The 20,844-nt window shown below is 43.4% G+C and overlaps 1 protein-coding gene across 1 annotated transcript; it reads right to left on the bottom strand.

Annotated features, from left to right (window-relative positions):
* Positions 1-88: 88 nt before the first annotated feature.
* LOC310901502 (protein mono-ADP-ribosyltransferase PARP14-like) lies at positions 89-19,972 on the bottom strand. Its single transcript, XM_083841165.1, has 19 exons — positions 19,692-19,972; positions 19,480-19,586; positions 19,347-19,395; positions 18,799-18,873; positions 17,868-18,062; positions 16,649-16,936; positions 14,818-15,054; positions 11,679-13,933; positions 9,973-10,209; positions 9,479-9,700; positions 8,383-8,461; positions 7,322-7,471; positions 6,757-6,819; positions 5,668-5,835; positions 4,543-4,749; positions 3,853-4,443; positions 2,470-2,615; positions 1,039-1,213; positions 89-846 (listed from the first exon to the last, which is right to left on the bottom strand). The coding sequence occupies exons 1-19, from the start codon at positions 19,876-19,878 to the stop codon at positions 557-559; spliced, it is 5,721 nt and encodes a 1,906-aa protein (XP_083697291.1). The 5' UTR covers positions 19,879-19,972; the 3' UTR covers positions 89-556.
* Positions 19,973-20,844: the final 872 nt, after the last annotated feature.

The raw sequence follows: 20,844 nt of genomic DNA, 5'->3' as shown, positions 1-20,844 counted from the left end.
ATCCCCAAGTAGCTGCCTGTAAGTGAACTTTTGAAAACCAATGCTAAATATCTCGAGAGATTGTTTTAGGCAAACACAAGCCGTTAACTACAATTAGTTCCTTTATTGAAATCCACAGTAAATGACAGCATTATAATTTATGATACCTTCTCATACTCTATCAGAAATGCAACACCATGCAGTCAGTGGTTGAAAGAATGTCTCTTTCAATCCCCCAACAGCACTACCCACTCTTTATTGCAACTAGGATGGCCAGAATGCTGCAGGGAAAGGCCAAGATAGCATAAAGGGGGTGGACAGGTGTAGGATTTCTACTGAAAACTACTGTTAGGTTACATGTCAAATTGAACTCCTGTTAGATACGTTCAACTGCTGGAAAAAAAGCAGTCTATGGCAGTGCTATCAAAAATTGCCAAAGGTTGCTTAAATATAAACAAGCTTTAAGAAATTAATTTGATAAAACTATTTGTTTTCACTGATCTATATATATGTATTTAATGTGCAGGACAGGTTTATAAAATGAAGAGACATACAAACTTTGCTGCAATCAAACTGCTCATCTAGTGAAAGTGATAAGGTATTCTGGGTAAGCCTGAATGTCATTAAAAATGATAAACATGGATGGATTGTTTACGTTATCAGTTGAACTATCAAACAGATCCACGGAGTTGCTAGCACTTTTTGGTGCTGGAGTAATTGATCCTCTTTTCCCTTGAGAATATTCTCCAACAAGTACTCGAGCCATGTACATGTACTTCTTTCCATCCACGTCTGGTTTAGAATAGGTGTCCTGGGCAGAATAGCTGGCATTAACAGCAAAGTAAGTTCCATTTCCAAAGTTTGCAGCTATAGTCAGAAAAAAAAATGTATTTCATTAATAACAATCACTTATCCGCCAAGAGATTCACAGGCTGTAATGATGGCAATAGGGAGATTTAACAAAACAAAACACTTTGCATACAAGGTAGGACTACACAGAGGACATGAGTTATTCCTAGCCCTATTCAGGGAAATGAGCAGTTTTGAAATTCACATTACCATGCATTCCAGCATAGCTCCGATTAAATCCAGTGTTGTTAATTAAGATTAATGACTCCTTACTCGTCCCATGAAACAAAATCTTCTCATTATCTCCACTGACATTTTTCTCAGCCATTTGACGCTTTTTTATTTGGTAGGCCTTCCACAAAAATGGGTTCTGTATCCTTTCAATCTGCAAAGTTTGAAAATAAGACATTTTGAAAATAAGACTTTTTTTTTTTTAGCTTGTCGTCATAAAAAGCATCATTGTATCAACAATTCAGTGTTCCAAGATTCTACTCCTAGCTACAACACGTGTAGGCTACATTATAAAATAAGTTAGCCACATCACTCCAGATTTCAGCACTACAGACAGCAGAACCCAACCCAAAACGCAACAGGGAAATAACATGGGATAGTTTTGTGTATGACCCAGAAACCTGCAAAACACCTACCTGCCAAGCACATGTGGGTTAAGGCAGAAAATGCTCTGCTCTACTATAGCAAAAGTGATCTAATGAAACTTTAGAAGCAATTGCTTAAGACTCGCTCCAAATACCTTAACTTGATGCAACATCAAATTGATGCTGATTAAAATTGGTAAAACAGATTATATTACTGCCACTAATCTCTTATTCTTTGGGGAAATGTCCTGAATAATCTCTCATGCAACTTGACTGCTGAGTAGTTGATGCCTATGTAAGTGACACATGCAGAGGTATGTAGCCTTGCCGCTTCAGGAGTAGCTAATGCTTGAAGCTAATAGTTTGACTGCAAAAAATGTACTGGATACCGACATAATGTCAAAACTGGCTTCATATAGTCAAGCCAGCTCAAATCAGGGGTACCCTCTTGAGGATTAACACACTGGCAAGCAGTCTGGCACATGCTCCTATGCTACCAGAAGCGAACTGTCAGTACTGCTGAGACACGAAGTTTTTTAGGAAGAGTATTTGTGTAGACCTAAGCAATAACAGCTTTCATTAGCACATTGCTTTTCACTTGTTCCTGGGTAAGTAATCCCCTCTGATTACTGTTCTGACACTTGAATAAGCAGAAGAGTGAAATGAGTAGTAGCTACATGAACAGAGAGCATACACACAGGCACTTCCATTAAAATCACCCTACTTGACATGTTTTCAAGCATCGTAAGTCTTAGTGTCAGAAGCAGCTTCTTCTTGAGAGTGGAGATATTTTGCAACAGATTTGAAGGTCATAAACATCACATTAAATACCTGTGCAGGTACTTAAAGTTTTGTGCATCCTCTTCAGACAATTAATTAAAAACATTATAAGTCAATTAGGAAAGCAGATAAAACTGTCTGTTTCTCTTCCCATAGAGTCTTGTCCCACAAATCCTAACAGAATTTATTTTTCCACTGTTTACTGGTGGCTATTCATGAGTTGTTATCAAAGTATTTATGCTTAGAAACGATGACATGCTTTTACCTTTTCAATTTTTAGAGACCGAATGGTCTTCAGAAACCTTTCTGCCACCTCTTTGTATTCCTTTGTTTCTGGTTTTAGTTCCACTACCTTGAGTTGCTGGTTTTGCATATCATCCCACATTTCAGGGAGCACTGTGGTTTCTTGACCTGCAGGAGAAACACAATCGATTACCCAAATCCCCTGCTTAACGAGAAATATGCTCTGCTACAACCCCCTCTGAAAACTTGTACACCTAGCTTACCACTAGTGCCTGTTGGCTTTTGTCACCCAAGAGTATTTCTTTTAAAACCAACCAACCAAAGGAGTAGGGCGTTTCAGTTCCCAGGTTGTCATTGCATTGGCAGTTGATGTGCCTGAATGGGTAGCTCCTAGACGAACCTGTTCTCCTTCACAACTGAAGAGGAACCATTTGCAGCATCTTTTACCAGTAGCCTTACATGCAAAACAAGTTTTCAAGGACATGGGTCAAATTCAAAAATACCGAGTACTTAAAAGGGTTTGGGAATGGGCACAACACATCAATCAATCCATTCTTTAATTGCTTTCTGCCCACATTAGGAAGGAAACAAGTACTGTTAATTCTCAACTAGGAGCAAAACATCTGAACAAGGGAGATTTTAAGTTAAAAACTCCAAGAAAATATTGTCTGTAAGGTAGAATTCTTCCCCTCTATCATTTCATGAGAGGCCTAGTACTGAGCTCTGTTGTCAAACACTAACATTGATGGATACACTAAGAACATCCAGCACATTAGGTTCCATCAAATGAAGAGGGCCTCATCCTTTCAAGAGTGTCATTTTTTGGTAATAAAACAAAAATAAATAGATACTTGAAAGAATGTGCAGGCTGAATTATTAAGGCACTGGGAATTGGATGGCTACTTAAACCTGTCAACTTTCATTTTCAAGTGTTGAATGGAAAATAAATTGTTCCTGTTAAAATTAAAAATGTGCTCCTGGAAAACTGAGTGACAGCAGGATGAGGAAAAGTAACCCACTGGGAAAAGTCCTGTATGGACGAGACAGAGAGTGCACGAGGGAGCTCCTTGTAATGTAAATGTCTGAAAGTAAATAGAGAGGATAGATCTCAAAACAGAAATGAACTAGCTCAGATCTAGAATGAAAACTGCTACAAGCATATCTAATTATTGCTAGTCAGCCTGTTAAGAAACTCTGATGGCATTATCTGTATTTCTAACAGTTTTAAATAACTGCATGATTCTTTTATTTTCATTTCCCACTAATTCCTATCTACATTCTCCAGAAGCTGACCCGCACAAAGCTCCTAGCAGTATTTCACATATTCTTATTTCTTTCTCTTACTAGGCTAGACGCAACCTGGTTTCATGTTTGAGTATCAACCTGTCAACATGCTTTTACTTACCTTCAGATTTATTAATACGCATAATGGGTTTACGTTGTCCTTGGTCATCTATAGCATATTTACCAACTGTGTTCACTGTGTATTTTTTCTTTTGAATCATGACTGAAATCTCTTTCTTTTCTTCAAAAGCATTTTCCAAGAGCATATTTGTCAGCCTGTCAAATGGCACATAGGAATCGTTTTCTAAATATTTCCACTCAATTAAGTTTTTTAAAAGTTCTGCTTTGACCTCTTCCTGTTTAGCAGCTTTTACCCTGTGGATCATGTCTTGAATACTTGAATAAGCAAACCAGACGTCTTTACTAACTCCCGAAATTTGAATAATGTTGCTTGTCAAGTAAAGAGCAATATTTCGACTTTTCTGTAGGTCACACAGTTCCTCATGCTCTGCTTCACCAAAATCGAAGATAGAGTCATCCTTGATTTCTGTGTGAAACTGTTCCTTTAAAATTGCACTTTTCAACCAGGTTTCTGTTTCTTCCACTTGTTTTTTATTTTCACCACAAATCTGAATAACAGCCTGATCAATTTTCTTTTCCAAAACTGCTTTGTGTTTTCCCTTTGGGGACTGTTTCTCAGAGTTCAGGAGTGCTACATTGAAATATACAAATACTGTAATTAGTACCAGCTGAGAATGGTTAACATTAAAGATTGATCTATAACCTCTATTTAAGAGTGACATCTACTTACATGCTAACTTGGAAAAAAATGATTTGGATTTAGTTTTACCAGGACTTCCTCTTTTCTTCATGCTTGTATGGAACACACTCAGCAGATGTGGCTGAAAGATGACAACTTTAATAGTTTTCACAGATGGAGCGGTGTTACTCCTTGCAAAGTCAATTACTGCATTCATCATCTCATCAGCTGCTACATCTGGAAGACAGCCTGCCTGACCTGGAACAAGTTATAAATATTTTGCCTTTAAAAACAATTAATAACTTACAGCAGACTAAAAGATCTTTAAAAGAACAGTTATGATCATACCCACAATCACTTATATCACAAACAACTCACAAGTAACTTTGGGCTGGCAATTTAAAAAAGGTTTCAATCTGTCAGGAAGAGGAAGTTCAAGACCATCTTTCCAGCAAGGGAAAAAATTGACGTTTACTATTATTGACATGGCAACTGATAAGGTTATGATGCAGATGTTGTGGCTTGGCTACCTGAAAGGCCAGAGGGCTGACACTCAATAGGCCAGTAGGCAACCCTTTGCTCCAAGAACAGGTCTATTTTTATTCATGCAAGAGGTCCATTCATGCATGAGGTCCTACAGTAAAAGGATGCAGAACTGCGGATTTTTACTGAACTAACTGAAAACAATATGAAACAAAAAAGGACAATTTGCCACTTTTGATAGGTTCACATTCCATCTGTATCAGCCCCACTTGTGCATCAGCTAGAAGGAATTCTATCGTCTATGGGTTTCTCCAATGGAGAATCAGTTCCCTGGGCGTTCTCTGATGAGCTGCCCACGCATATCAGGCTGCTGTGACAAATATTTATGGTTCTCCATAAAAGTATAGACGTACCTTTGAACCCCTGTTAGCAAGGGATCAGCTAAGGAAGCATCAGCTCTAGATCACTCATACTTTTCGTGTATGAGCAGACTGCAGAGTGAAGCTTTAAGACTTCATAAGATTCCAGTGATGGTTTTGATGTCTGAATGCTCTTGTTCTTGGCTATTTTTTTTTGGTTTGTTTGTTTTTAAAAACAAACAACAACCCTTCCAGACAAATCAAACTCATTGCTTGAGTCATGAGATCAACAGAATCGCACGCACTGAACCTGTTCAAAAAGGGAGACACAAACCTGTTCCAATCGCTGGGAAGGTGACAGAGGCATACTGCTGGATTTCACACTCCCGAAGCACTTTGGAGACTGGCACCTTGATGTTATCTTGGCCAACAACATGAATTATTTTTTTGCATGGCAGGCTTCCTGCTTGGGTGGTTATACAACCATTGTTAGGTTGCAAGGCTGAAACAAGAAGGAGAAAGTAAACAATCAACAATTATCTACAACGTAGATGTGTACCAATCCTCATTAGGAGACAACAAACGATGACAAAGGATAAGAAAATAAATCATGACAAAGCCCCAGGATAAGCTTCAAGTATCCTTCCACATGCGATCAAGCCCCCTCTCTTTATTTTTACTTTCTAGGATTCACTTTATATTTAAGAAACACTTGCCTTGTTAGGCAAATAAGTTTTGTGTGCCTTTATTTGTCAAACTTGCTCTGCAGATGCGAAGAACTTCAAGCAGACTAGGTACTATACTCAGTATTTACACAAAGAAGCATGCCCTCATGGGCATACCCTCAGGCTGCCTCGCCTGAATTTTCCTCTTGGTCTGCACAACAGGGGTTTAACTCCCATCTCCTCCACGTAATTTTTGTTTTGGTTGGTCTTCTGAGTGGACCTCCACACCAGACTCTTTCCTACTTCCCTTATTTTGCAGGCTTTCAAACCACATTTTCATCCTTACTCCCCATTCACTGGGTTTGCTGTTCACTAGCTGAATTCGGTCTACAAATAAATGCCTCTTCTGAGGCAAGAACCCAAATTCACTGTTTTTCCCTCTTGGTCACACAGAGGATATGGTAGTGGGTTGCTAGTGAAGACAACAGTAAACATATAGTTTCTCACTCGGGGAAGAGGAAAGAAGCTGCAGGTAGGGAGTTGCTCCCAATGAGGTATGACTTCCTCTATTAGCAATTCTGCCAGCATCATCCCCTGCTCATGGCTCTGCTCTCTGTAGACTTGATTTGTCTATGTCACTCAGAGCTTTATTGGAATAAGAAGTTGTGACAATAGATCTAGTTCTTTACATATGCTTTCCAACAAACTCCCTGCCGTGCTTGAACCCCTTCAGAAAGGTCAGAAACATTGTACCATACCTAGTTGAGCACATTCATCTTCAACTGCTTTGCCAGCACCTTCCAGAATTGCTTTAGAAACACCTTAAATGAGAAGAGGCATATGATTCTTCTGTTACTCCTGTTAAAGCCCTATCTAAGGCAGAACTGGATACCACTTACTCTCTCATTTCTGATAACAGTACAGGTTATAACTGAGAAGCGTTGTTGTCTAAAAGTTAGGCTTTTCAACTCAAAATGTCTAGAGTACCAAAAAGCTTCACTGTGATCAAAACCTCAGTGAGGTTAGTCTTCTCCTTTAGTCCAAGAGACGTTCTATAAAAAGATTCTATTGAAATACTAACGTTATTAGTTTCAATTTTCTGCTAGTCTTTAGCATGTTTTCCTGTAGCACAGAACAACAAAGTTTCAGACACTTCCTAATAGGACCTTTGTACCCTAAGAAGCAAAACTGAAACCACACTGTGAAACAAGAAGTTTTGAAACACTGACAAAAAAAAAAAGAAAAAGAAAAAGAAACCACGCTCCCTGCTCCCCTTATTCAGCCCACAAGTACTATTTTCACGTGTAATACCAATGAAAGTACCTGCTTTGAGGCTGAAACTTTGGTTTGTTACGTTTACAATGACGTCTCCCTTTTCCTTGGTAATATCACCAGCAGCTACCTGGAACACGATGGAGCCAATTGTCATTTCGTACACATCCTGTGCTGGGGTTGAAACGGGACCAAAGAAAGCTGCAGGAAAGAGATACAGACACTGAGCAGAAGGGAGCGATGAGGTAAAAGACAGGGGACTTGTTCATGGGTACAATCCTTACAGACCACAATTTGGCTCCAGGCTGCCTGTGAAGACAACTGCCTGCATTGTTAACTGAAAATCATTCCTTCTCATGGGAGTCTCAGATCAGCCTTCACCTACTCCCATCATTGCTATCTATGCTGAGAGCGCGGAAAAAACATATTTCATTGCACACCTGAGACTCTTCTTTGCAGCATCTTACTGTAAAAGCCTTTGCAAAACATGGAAGTATTTCAGCAACAAACTTTTCAAGTCTCACTCTTTTGCTTCTGTCACACAAAGTGTTCAGGCAAGTTCTCTACTATATGACAGGAACTTTTTACCTATGCATTATTTGTAAAAGCTTGACTGAGCTTCCAACGTATGCTCCTTTACTATGCTCTGCAGTCTGATTGGACTGGATAGCACCAAAGAAGTTTCAGGTTGGTTTTGCTATTGATCTGAACGTAAAAGATTTGAGAGTTTCCAAAGAGGCCCCTATAAGACACATCAACAGGAACTCACCAGCCTTCCCAGGACACAAGAGGAGACTGCAGCAGCAAAAGGAAGAAGCCTCACTTGTGCCTTCTGCTATCCTTATTGTAGGGGCATTTTATCCAGATAATGAATCCCAAGTACGTTTTTCCTTAGCATCTCTGACACTGTTTCAGCTATCACAGACACTCATCCTGAAAACACTATATGCAGCTTTTACAGCAGCCACTTTGACTGCTGCTTGGCTTTTGGGAGTGACATGCTCACCAATATCTAAATACCTATAATGAATACATTCTCTGGAATATTTAAGGGCAAAATAAATAAATAAAACAAGCCACCATGGACACAACTTCTTTAAGGAAAACATTACCTGTGGCTTGACTAGTCTCATCTGGAACAGTCTTGTCTACGCTATTCCCATATCGGTTCTGAAATTCGTCTGAAAATTCCTAGAGAAGGAAATTACAGTCAACTGCTGTAGAAGTTTAAGTTACACAGTAGAAACAAGGGCTTGTAAAATAAAGTTAAAAAGACATTTAGAAAGAGCTCAATGCAAATTACTTCATAACATCTGCCACAATGCTGACGGCAAGTCTTGACACACTGATGCTCTCAGAGAGCAAGGTTATTCTACGCGAGCAACAGACAGAATTGATAAACAACTAAGTCAAAGCCCTAGTTACCATTCCAGAGCAATACATCAACAAATGGCATCCTTACATCGAGGGACTAATTTACACTCTAACTCAGGTCTTGCAGCTAATTCCATTCTTCTCTATGCAAAATAGCTCAGGCTTTGGCACAGTAGCATTCAAGTTCAGCCTTTGAAAAAGCATTAGATACTGCACTAAGCGGCAGAACTCATCAGATACCAAAACATTTACTTGGACGTTACTTCACAATGTGACTGCCCTCTTTTGAAAGACTGATGTGTTAAATGAGCAACTTGAGCACAGACATCGAAAATCTGCACTAATGTGATACTGAAGAAAGAGGGATGCAGAACACTGGTATGTTTTCTACTGGAGAAGTTTACCTGCACACAGTCCTAGCATAATTATTCTTCCTGAAAGACATTAGTTAAACCCATGGCAATCACTACTTTTTCCCCCCAGAGTGAAGACACCTATGCAGAAGCTGCAGCAAATTTGCACGTAGGTGAGCCCTATGTGACTTCACAAGATAAAGAGTAACTACACTTTTATCTGTATTACTGCCAAGGAATAGAAAGGACAGCAAACAAGCAGGGCTGTTCAAGACAAGCAGGTGACTATCAGGAGAAGCACCATGAAGAGAACTTTAACTATAGGGTAGAGAGACCGTCAGCAAACTGTGCTCTTCTTTATTCTTTGAGTATGAGAACAAGCAGCCTGAAGATTCTTTGGAGAACGTCAGATAGCCAAGTGTCGTCAGATAGACCCAAATAAAACAGCATGAAATAGAGAGAGAAAAACATGGTAACTCACCTGAATATTATCTTTGTCTTTTGGATGCAACACAAAGTGAACCTCCTTAAGAGAATTTACTTTGTTTTTACTACTGAATTCAAACACTTTGTCAAACAGCAATTTAGCAACAACAGACCTTGGGAATCCCAAGTTCCCTGTCCCAATTGCTGGGAAAGTAATTGACTTTAAAAACAGTTTCTCAGCCATCTGCAGGCATTCTGTGATGATGTTGCCCAAGACCTGCAAAGCACAATTAGTTTTTTCAGTTACTGAAAGACATTTTTTCCAGAATATGCAATTTAGCACTTTCCCTTTTTGCTATCTCTTGGTATTAAACTACAGCGATTACATACATCAAAAGGAATGTATTAGACAACAAGGGATGAGCCACACAGCTAGAAAAAAGAATAACCCAAACTCACTCATTTCCCCCATTTCAAAGGAGAGGTTGCATTAAATCCACTGCAAAGCCCAGTCAAATTAAGAGTTTAGGCAAATAAAAACTCTTATACCGTCTTTGGAGATGCAGTTGCCTGTGACCATCCAGGTGCGACAGCGTGAAATACAAGTTTGCAATCTAGATTGTAACCTTTTGTTGTGAACACAGATCCTTCATCAGCTGTTTTTTGTAGGCCCTCTCCACGTAAGTGCTCCTGAAGCATTGGCCCTGCCTTGCTTAGCAAAGCTTTGCCAAGTGGCCCGTTATTAAGCTGTAGATCTTTGGCAACACTGACGACAACAGCGTCTGTCTGAAAGACACACAAGCAAAAACTCCAGCTCTTAAGTACCAAGTTAAAAAGTTTTACATCGATTAATTAAATACAGCCTGTCTGCTGATTTACAAGGAAAAGTTTTGGGGCAGCAATTGGAATGAACAAAGCTTTGGAATAAAACAGAAAAGTTGCGCTCAGTTCTAACACCATGAGCGTGCCTGAAACCGTACAACAAATGAGTTAACAGTGAAATTTGTTTCAACCTGACAAGAAAAAATTAGAATCAGCAGACCAAGAATGCGGAACTCTACCTCCATTTGAAAAACATTCGTGCAAGTTTAGTCTCTAAGAGACTCACAGACCAGAAGACTACATTCAAGTTGCCCTCGTCCCAGCATCACAGAGGTAATGCAGGACAAAGCTCCAGCTCAACCCGTGTCTGCTGAGCCAGGAGCACAGCTGACATGACTGGTCAGTGCAAAGGAGAAGCTGAGAAAGAACAAGACTGGAGGAAATGTAAGGAAAAAGAGAAGTGAGAAAAGCACTCATTTAGAAGGGAGAGAAATAGAAAAGGCATCGTGTCAAGCACTGTATTCAGGTCTTCAGGAAAGACCTCTATATGCATTTTAAAATATTTATTCTGCTCTGGACAACTGGAGGAGCTGTATGCACAAGCAGTGGGATGCATCCGCTCCTGAAAGGGTCAGCTGGCCGCTACAGAGAGGATTCTGCAAGAAGCTGCTTCCAGAATCGGTGATGCCAGTAGAGTAGCTCCCAGGCCACCTAACAGCACTTCAATGCTGGAAGTAACTGGATGAATAGAAAAGTTAGTTCTCCACGGGGAAAGCAACAGCAGCCGTACACAGCATACCAGCCTTCACCAGAGACATAGTGGGCAGCAGTTTCCCAGATCAATATCCTACAGACACAGGGCAAGCCTGGCTGGCTCTGGGCAGAGGGCTCAGTACAGGCACAGGATCAGATGTGCCTGGCTGCGCTGCCTCCAGGACACGATGGATCCGAGAGCAGCCAAGCCACTTGTCAGGGTATTCATGTTAACCACTGCTGAGCACCCCGTTTTGTTTCTGTGCAAGCACCATCTCTTTACTGCATTCCTGCAATCGGCAATTCCAGGAAGGTCAGTGCAGCATGCAGGTGGCTCCTGCACAGCAAGGTAGGGTCAGGAGTAGCCCAGAATAATTTCTGCTGACCACAGTTGTTTCTACAAAACTATACTGCTCCACACCACGGGATCCCCTGTGTCTCTGTTAGCAGATGAGGGAACACAGTGCTACACAGCCATCTCTATCATAAACGACAGTCATCTTAACAGCAATTAATATCTGCAGTGATAGATGATTCCAATAACACACCAAGCATGTTATGCTGCTAATTACAGATGATGGACTAAGGGTTTTATTTTGTTTTGTTCTCCCCTCCCTCCCATATTTTAAAATGTGCTTTATTTCATACTGGACAAACAGCCTATCACTTAAAATACTTACTGTAGCATCTTCAATGCTTCCTTTTTTCAGCATGATGCTAAGACCTTCCTCAGTTGTTACCGATGCGAAGCTCATGCTGGTCTGAGTTTTCCTTTTGGTGGGCTGACGAACTGCCTTGGTCTGATGCACTGATCTGGAAGAAGGTTCATAATCCGAAAACACTTTTTTCAGTGCCTCGGTGAAAGCCTGAACCTTATCCGCTGTGATATCCACAAGATGAATCTCCTTCAAGCTGCTTTCCCCCCTGAACTCTTCCAAGGTTTCCTTGATGGATAACACAATTGAATCTGCACACTTCTGCAGCGGGAAGCCAAAGATCCCTCCACTTACAGAAGGGAAAGCTATAGAACGATGATTATACGTTTCAGCTAGTTGTAGGCTCTTTTTAACTGCCTCTTTCAATAAATACACGCACTTTCCTGCTTCATCCCTACTCCACCGGGGCCCAACAGCATGAATGATGTTTTTGCAGGGGAGTTTCCCAGCACCTGTGATAACCGCACGCCCAGGCTGCAATCGGCCATAATTCCGCACCAGCTCATTACACCTCGTTTGCAGCTCTGGACCAGCTGCTTGTAGCAGCGCCTCAGCAAGGCCACCGATGTGTTTCAGGTCTTCGTTTGATGCGTTCACCACAACATCAACATGATGAGTGCACAAGTTTGCTTGATAAACCGCTATTGAAACTCCACCCATGGTCACCTGCATATGGGGCTTGCCTACATCACTGTGTTTTTGTTGTTCTTCCTGATGTTCTTCTGGCTCTTCTTCCAGCTTGATTAGACAGTTAAACTCTTGCTTCAAACAGGCAACAAAAAAGTGTTCTCTTTCTTTGAAATACGACTTTGCTCCTGGCTCATTAATTACCACACGCTTATAATGCAGGCTGGACAGAATTTGCTCAACTAGGGTGGCTCCCTTCAGCACTTCTCTTCTTGGCCCCCTCAAGGATATAACTCTGCATTTCTCCAGCACGCCAAAGTCAACTTTCACACCTTTTTTCTTTAAGTCATCCCAAACTGAGGTCTTCTCTTTCTCAAAGTACATTATGACTACGGTGGGCTTTCCTCCGATGACCTTTTCTATTTGTGTGTTTTCATCTATGAAGCCAAAGAGTTCCTCAAAGGCTTTTGCTACTGCTTGAGAACAACCAGCAACAACGATCTCACTCCCTATCTTAGTGACCACTACAGCTTCATTGGAGCAGTTCTGCTGGGTGAGCATTTTCCATTCCTTCTTCTCAAGGACTGACTCATCCTCCAAAGCAATGCTTTTATAGTCCAGTTCCTTCTTTATTTCTTCCTCCGCTTTTAGGAGAGTTTCAGCACCATTCCCTTTCAAGATGACAGCATCTTTGTCAAGCTCATAAAAGGCACTAATTTGTTTTGACATAAACAGGCTCTGTGACAGGGTTTCGTTATCAACACTTTGTAAAAACTGGAAAATGTAAGGATGGATACTAATGGTTTTCTTTGCCATTTTGTGCATGTTAACCAGTATTTCCCCTTTGACTTTATAAACTTCCTCAGGCACTCCACACAGGTTAATTAGCTTCTGTGTACTATCGTAAGTTATATGCAGAGCTGGGAATTCCGTGTGAATTTTTTCTTCAAGACCAGTACTCTGTAAAATTGCAAAGTCCCCTGGATTTAGCAACAATATTTCTTCAGTTCTTTTCTTTCGTCTTTCAATTTCTCTGGTGGCTTTTTCTATGAGCAACTTCAGTTCCTGTTCAACATCCTTTAGAACATCTTTGTCACCTACTAGGACAAGGAAATCCTTGGAAACACCTGGGATTAACAAAAGTTCATCGTGGACAAAGCTGTTTTTAATGGCTTCCCACACCTCTGCACTTACTTGATATTTAATTGCTACATACTTTGATATGCTACGTGAAAATGCTGTGGAAACCGTTTCATTCCATGTCCTGATCAATCGAGCCACTGATCTCTTTGACTCAGACAAAGCAGCTGAAGAGAACTTCAAGATAACTTCTGGTTCTGCACAACTGGGTTTAGGCCATGTTATCTCACAGTTATAATTTGCCAGTTCAGAACTTATCACCTCAGTTAGGCCATTTTTTCTCCATAAGAACTGACAGATATAGGGATCCAGTGGCACTGTAACTGGATCTGGCATCTTTATTGGCGGCCCTTCCTTTCCGTATAGAGCTGTTCCCAGTGACACGTAGTAAGGATAGACAGAGATTGGTGTTTTGTTGAGTAAATGCTGCTTTGCCAAGACATTGTTTACATCTAAAACAAACAAAACAGACAAAAAAATTAACGTTAGCACCTAAAACCAAGGAACTTTGAAAAATAATAAAGCAACAGTTAACAAAAAGTTTACTACATATTAATGCTTATATGTAAGAAGAGTCTTACATGAGTTTTCCTACCTTCCCAGATAAAAATAATTCCAAATTATTGAAGAGTTACTAGTTTTAAATGACAAAAAATAAACTAGGAAGAGCCAGTTAAGAACCAACAATGTCCACCTCCAGAAGGAAGTAAGTAGAGCACAGGGCTGTTTTTGTCCCCATCTCAGTTACGCTCTACTCAAAGTGGCCAACTCAGTAGTTGTCTGGGCTATTACTCAGTAGTATCAAATCACAGATACTTTTTTGGGGGTGAAAATGGAGGAGCTATCTTCTTCCACTTCCCTTAGCTCTCTTCTTCTCTGCAGCTGCTCCACCTTCCCCCTTCTCCTCCACCTTCCACAGAAGCTCATGTTTCTGGCACTGGCTGGACAAGCCACATAACTTGTTGTCTAGCCAAAAAAAACATCAAATAAATTGTCCTCAGATGAGGGAGACAGCACACACTGCCACTGGGCAACTGGTGATGAAGGCTCTGCACTGTGTGGGCTGTGTTTTCCTCAAATTAATTTAAACTGTAAGTTGAATTCTGTAAGGGGAGAGACCTGGGTGAAAAACAAACTGCGTAAGAAGAAGAGTTCTATACATCATGCCCAGCTGGTCCAAAACTTTAGTTTGCACTTCTGGTTGGCAGAGATCTGCTTACAAAGCAGCAGATCTGCCGTTTTATGAGGGTGAAGTCGCTATTCCTTCAGAAAATCTGCATTTTGATTGTTAAGTGAGAGGACTGCAAGAAATAAGGTTTTTGCATTTCTGCATTACCTTTATGATCACTGAACGTAATGATAGCTGCTCCTTCGTCATGCAGTTGCTGAACATCCACGACTTGTGCACCTCCATTCTTTTTGCTTTCAAAGTAGATAGTTATGTAGTCACTGGGTGTGTGAGGTGGTACATTTTCAGCCCTAACACTTTTTGTTAAGTCAAGGCAACGTGCAGTAATATTTTGTTTCTTTACTCTTTGGCTTTGGTTTAGCTTCTTAACAATTTCCTCTGTATCTAGAAAGAGAAGGGAGGAAAGAAACAAGATCAAACCAGTAGCTCATTCTCTGCTCTGATGTGAGCAGACTATCACCGTATGCACTGACCACAGCACTGAATTATGAAGCATCTGTCAAAACGGTGGTGCCCACGAAGCTAACTTGTTTCCACACACTCAGCTTCTGCCACCTATTCCTCACCAGAAGGTTGATAGCAATTATTGAGGTACAATGACTGCAGACAGAATTCATCACTAGTTTTCCTAGTGAGTAGCACTTGGTCTCTTTAACCCCGAAAGAAAATAAGATCAGGTTCATTTATACACAATTAATCAGACAGAAGTCAAGAGTTTTAATTCAGATTCTTTCAGTTTTATGATAAATACGTCCTATTATTCTGGCCCTTCCCCACCCTGCTATCACCATGGTAAGAGACAGACAAGTCACTTTTAGGTGCGCGTTTGCCTGACAGACCTGTTTTTTAAGGATCTACTTATTTCCTCCAGGCTACACCAAAAATCTGGGACCAGATCGCAATGAGAGGCAAATTCTATCCAACTTCTACAGTAGAAAACTCCATGCCTTGTCAAAGCTTAAAAGCTTATTTGGTTCAGTTATACCACTGACTAATCCCTTCACAACTTTAAATTTTCTGAACAGCTTCATTCTTATACATTACCAGTACTACAACCGTTCCCACAAGGTTGCTTTAAACTGGCATGTAACTTGTTTTCATCACATTCTACCTTCTAAAGAGACTTCCAGCTTTTCCTCCACAGAAGAAACAGTTCTCTCTGCTTTCCTGTCCCCCCTCCTCAGCCAAACTCAAGCGCACGTGAAATCACCTTGTCCCTAAGTGTGCTCAAGCACAGCAGCACTGACAGAATGCTGCAGCCAGTTTCCTGCTGTCAGTTTAGTTCAGTTCCCCTGGAAATGAAGCTTTGTTTTCTCTACATCATCAGTTATGGCACTGGCTTACACCACTTACTGTTGCCCCTGTCCTGGGATGGGATTTGTTAACAGTATCACCCAGAAATCTTGGCAGGGACCTGTCCATCCAGCCCAGTATCCTGTCTCCTGCAACAGCCACAGCAGGTATCTCAACAGCTGTAAGATGCTGCTGCTTCCTGAAGTCTCTACCAACCTCCAATTTCTTAGTACAGAAGATTTCCCAAGCATGATGCAGTCTATTTAATAACCATAAAAGGCTCTGTTCTAAGCAGTTCTTCAATTTTCCCTTAAACCCATGCAAACTTATTACACGTTATCACCTTTTGGGAAGCGGAACCTTTACCATTGATCTATTTTAAGACCCACCATATACTTTTGCTGCTTTCATATAGTTTATTTTTAGCCCTACCCATTCTGTTCACAATTCTCATTTACACTGGCCTTTATACCTTACCATTCTGTTCACTCTTCTCATTTACACTGGCCTTTATACCTTACAGATAAAAGGTATCGTTGACATTCCTAGAGCCGCTACTCATTTAAAGTGATGCAGGATCAGATTTTTCCTTAAGCCAATGACAAAATATTCTTCATTTCCCACTCCCTCCCACAAACAGAAAAGTAGCTCGTGAGAGAAATCTGCAACCCGGACTTCTCCTTACCTGTACTTCCAGTAAAAGCAACTACAGCAGCCTGTATTTCAGGTATCATTTCCACACTGAAGTCCCCATCTTCCTCTGACAAGCCACTGATGTTCTCTACCAGCATAATCAGCATGTAATTTTTTACTGTCTCCTGCACATTTTCAAGCACAACTAAGGGGGAATGCAGGGGTCCTTCAGAGTTTTCCACTCGGAACGGCTCCTGGGTAGTCTCCACTTGCCAAGGCTTCACGAACAGACTGATCTTCTTCACTGAGTGATGTTCCCTTTGCAAGACTTCTTGGGCATCTAGTTCCACACGAAAACAAACAAGAAAGATGTGATTTTCATCTTCCTCCCTTCTCCCAAGAGCGGATCAATATTGAAAAGCTACACTCTAAAGTCTGGCCAGCCGTATTTTCCTCATATGAAGAAAAGAAGAAACAGAAACAAGGCCAAAAAAAGGGGGGGAGAAGTTATTTTTGAGCGCTACCTCCTTTCTACTACTGTCCTCAAGTGCAAAAAAACTGTTTTCTAGGTATCTGTTTTAGATATAATAGCAAATAAAGAAAGGGGTTTTCATCCTGCTTATCTGTGCACTTAACAGATATGACTATTTCTTCTGCAGAAACAGTTTCGTCTTTTTGTACATGTCCTTCACTTGCTAACAAGTAGTCAACACTACTTTAGCCTGGAGCAAAGCATAAGAAAACTACAGATAAATTGAGACTACTTTAAACTTCTTTTTTTTTTCTTTTGTAAACAGAGGCAAGCATTCACCTCTGTCTTATAAATACCTGGAATTTACTGCCTGTTTTCTTTCCAGTCTCCCAAATCTCTGGCAACTGAAATTAATAAGTAAATACTTTTTCTTTTCTTTCATATGATCTGCAATTAACTTATGCACTATGCTTTATCCTGTCTCCTGAGCAAGAACTAAAGCTGACTTGTTCTGCAGTGCTCCTGACATGACCTTTCCTGTATTGTTCTCCGTAAGCCTCGATCAAGCACTTGGGACAGGTCTAGAGAACCACTTCTTTCCTTGCAGGTTATTACAAACACTGTCAGAAACCCGCATCTAAATTGGACAGACGGGTACACCTACTGCTTTTACATCCTGTCACTCTCCAGAATAATACATTTCTATCATAGCAATGCCCACAAAGAAATCTACCACCAGCAAAGGTCTGTTTTTAAAAGGGAGCATTATTAATATAACAGCCATAAGATACAATCATACCTTCCTTATCATGAAAGGTGATGATCATTAGCTGATCCTTTCTGACCCAGGACTTGATGGGCCCCCCACCAGACTTCTTTTTATTTTCAAAGTACATTTCCACTACTTCGTCTTCTATTTCTTCCCCAGGGGCAGTGGTTACTACTATGACAGAATTCCTAGAGTCCGTTTCTGCTTCCAGATCTGCACATGTTTCTAAAATGAAAGATCACACCCTGATGCCTTAGGCAAAAATTAAGGGAACAAATAACCAGTAATTCAGTTTGTTACACAACATCCTTTGAAGCCCAAACAAACCCAGCACATCACTATTGTGAGTTTTCCTACCAACATATGAGGAGAAAATTTGTCCCTGGTAGGGACAGCAAAATAACGGCTCTGAAAGCTTCTTCAAAATCCACGGCGAGGAGAACCATCACTCTTCTGCCCACGCTTTCTCCCCATCGGCAGTTCCCACCACGGCTGCGGGTCGCCATGGCTCTATACCTGCGGGCTGCCACAGGGTACGCAGCCGATGACGTTCTGCCACCGGTCGCCTAGGTGGGATGAGAGGCCTTATGCTGCCTCACGGGTGGCGATGGTGGCGGCTGGGAAGGTCTGGGCAGCGACGTCCTTACCCTGAAGGGGTCAGCGTCCACTGCGCGCTTCCTGAGGAGCTGAACTTTCTGAGATAGTCAGTGAAGCAGGAGAGTTTCTTAAAGAGACTCAAATATATATATTTTTTCCTTTGTGTGAGTCCCTTTAGGAAGGGATCATCTTGGGAGAAGGAGATCTATGTATCTTTATCTTTTAGCCTAAGACAATGATTTCTGCACTAGATCAGACAAACACCAGCAGCCATCCAGGTGACCGGGGCACTGCTGCAGCATAAAGGTCAATGAAAACCCTCGAGGCAAGCACACGCTGGTCTTTTGATAAGTGGCATCCTTACCTGTTTTCTCCTGCTGAAGGTGCGCGGAAGCATCCTCATTCTTGCAGGTGGGAAGAGACGCGCTGGGCTCGTTAACTAGAGATAAATGACACCGCTCTCAGCCTCCGCGCACGCAGCCACAGCTGCGGTGCTGCTGAACGTGGGACCTGCAGGACGACCCTCCTCTGGAGGGAAGCGCCTTGAAAAACCAGACGCTTAGGTAGGGTTTTTCTGACTCCCGGTGAGCTCCCCACCTGCCGTTTGCTTTAAAACACCAAGGGACGCAGCCAAGCGAGAAGATATAAATGGGAACAGACAGCAGGCCCTCACCCCCGCCCTGCGCATCGCTCCACGAAGGAGCGTTTCCCGCGCGGAGGTGGCCGTGCTGCCGAGTCAACGCCAGGCTGGAGGAGCGGATCTCGGCCAGAACCGCACCCAAGCCCGCAGGGAGCGCCAGTCCCTTCCACCTAGGCCCGGCGAGGAGCTAACGGTTCGGGGCAGCGCTTTGTGACTGCATCTCCCTTCCAAACACGAACCGGGGCGGGGCACAAAGCACGGTGGGCGCTTACCCCCGCGGCGTCCCGCAGCTCTCCCCGGCTCCTCGGCCGGGCCCGGCTCCTGCAAGCGGAACGAGAGGTTAAGGGGGGGGACACAGACAGCGGCTGCAGCCCCCCGGGTGTCCCCCCCTCGGTCCCACCTCACCTGCGGCAAGTCGCCGTCCGCCGGGGGCTCGGTGACGAGCAGCGACAGCCTCCCCCGGGACCCAAGGTCCAGCTCATGTCCCTGCCGGTCGAGCACCCGCTGCCTCACTGCCAACACGACAGGAGATGGTGAGGGGGTTGGGGGGGGGAGGTGAGAGGCGGCCGCCATCGCATCCCCACCGCCCCTCAGGACCCCCCCTCCCCCCCCCTCACCGTCGGGGCGGGCGAAGCAGACGAGGAGGTGGCCGGGCCCATCCCGCAGCTCGCACTCGCCGCCGCCCGAGCGCTTGTGGCTCTGGAAGTAGAGGAGCAGCTTCTTGCGCAGGGCGGCCGGCGGCTCGCCCGCGCCCCAGTCGCCGCGCACCAGCAGCGGGAAGGCGGCCGCCCGCGGCCCCGACATGGCCGCCCCGCAGCCCCGTCCCGTCCCTCGGCCCCGCCGCCGTCGCCTCCCTCGGCCCCGCCGCTTTCGGTTTCATTTCTCCGGCGAGGAAACGCAGCCGGGCCCGGCTCCGCCCCGCCGCCGGCGAGGGGACGGGACGAGACGGCCCTGAGGAGAAGGGCGGCTCCCGGCCCCTCCTCGCCGCACGGAGGGGGTGCGGGGAGCCCCGAGCCGCTCGGTGGCTGAGCTTGTAACGGGGATGGGGTACCGCAGGTTTTCCTCCTCCTGCGAAGTAAAATCCCCTGCTTCCGTAACTCTGCCTCGGACAGACTGCTAACCCCGTGCCAGGCGGCAGCGGCCTCTCCTCCTCCTGACCCACACACGACACCCACAGATTCACAGAATCATTAGGGTTGGAAGAGACCTCCAAGACCATCTGGTCCAACCACCACCCTGCTACCAATGTCACCCACTAAACCATGTCCCTAAGCACCACGTCCGACCTTTCCTTAAACACCCCCAGGGACGGTGACTCCACCACCTCCCTGGGCAACCCGTCCCAATGCCTGACTGCTCTTTCTGAGAAGAAATGTCTCCTCATTTCCATCCTGAACTTCCCCTGGCGCAACCTGAGGCCATTCCCTCTAGTCCTATCGCTGGTTACCTGTGAGAAGAGGCCGACCCCCAGCTCCCCACACCTTCCTTTCAGGCAGTTGCAGAGATCCGTAAGGTCTCCCCTGAGCCTCCTCTTCTCCAGACCAAACGCCCCCAGCTCCCTCAGCCGCTCTTCACAGGACTTGTGCTCCAGGCCCTTCACCAGCTTCGTTGCCCTTCTCTGGACACGCTCCAGGGCCTCGATGTCCTTGTAGTGAGGGGCCCAAAGCTGAACACAGTACTCAAGCTGCAGCACCCAGTCACAGAGCTTACAGTTTTTAACTGCAAGCTCCTTGCTGTGTATTTTACTGTTGTGCCCAAATATGAGGCACT

This window comes from Anser anser, assembly GCF_964211835.1.
Source record: "Anser anser genome assembly, chromosome: 6".
Lineage (NCBI taxonomy): Eukaryota > Metazoa > Chordata > Aves > Anseriformes > Anatidae > Anser > Anser anser.
Note: the sequence above shows the minus strand (reverse complement) of the source record. Positions and strands in the feature narration are given on the sequence as shown.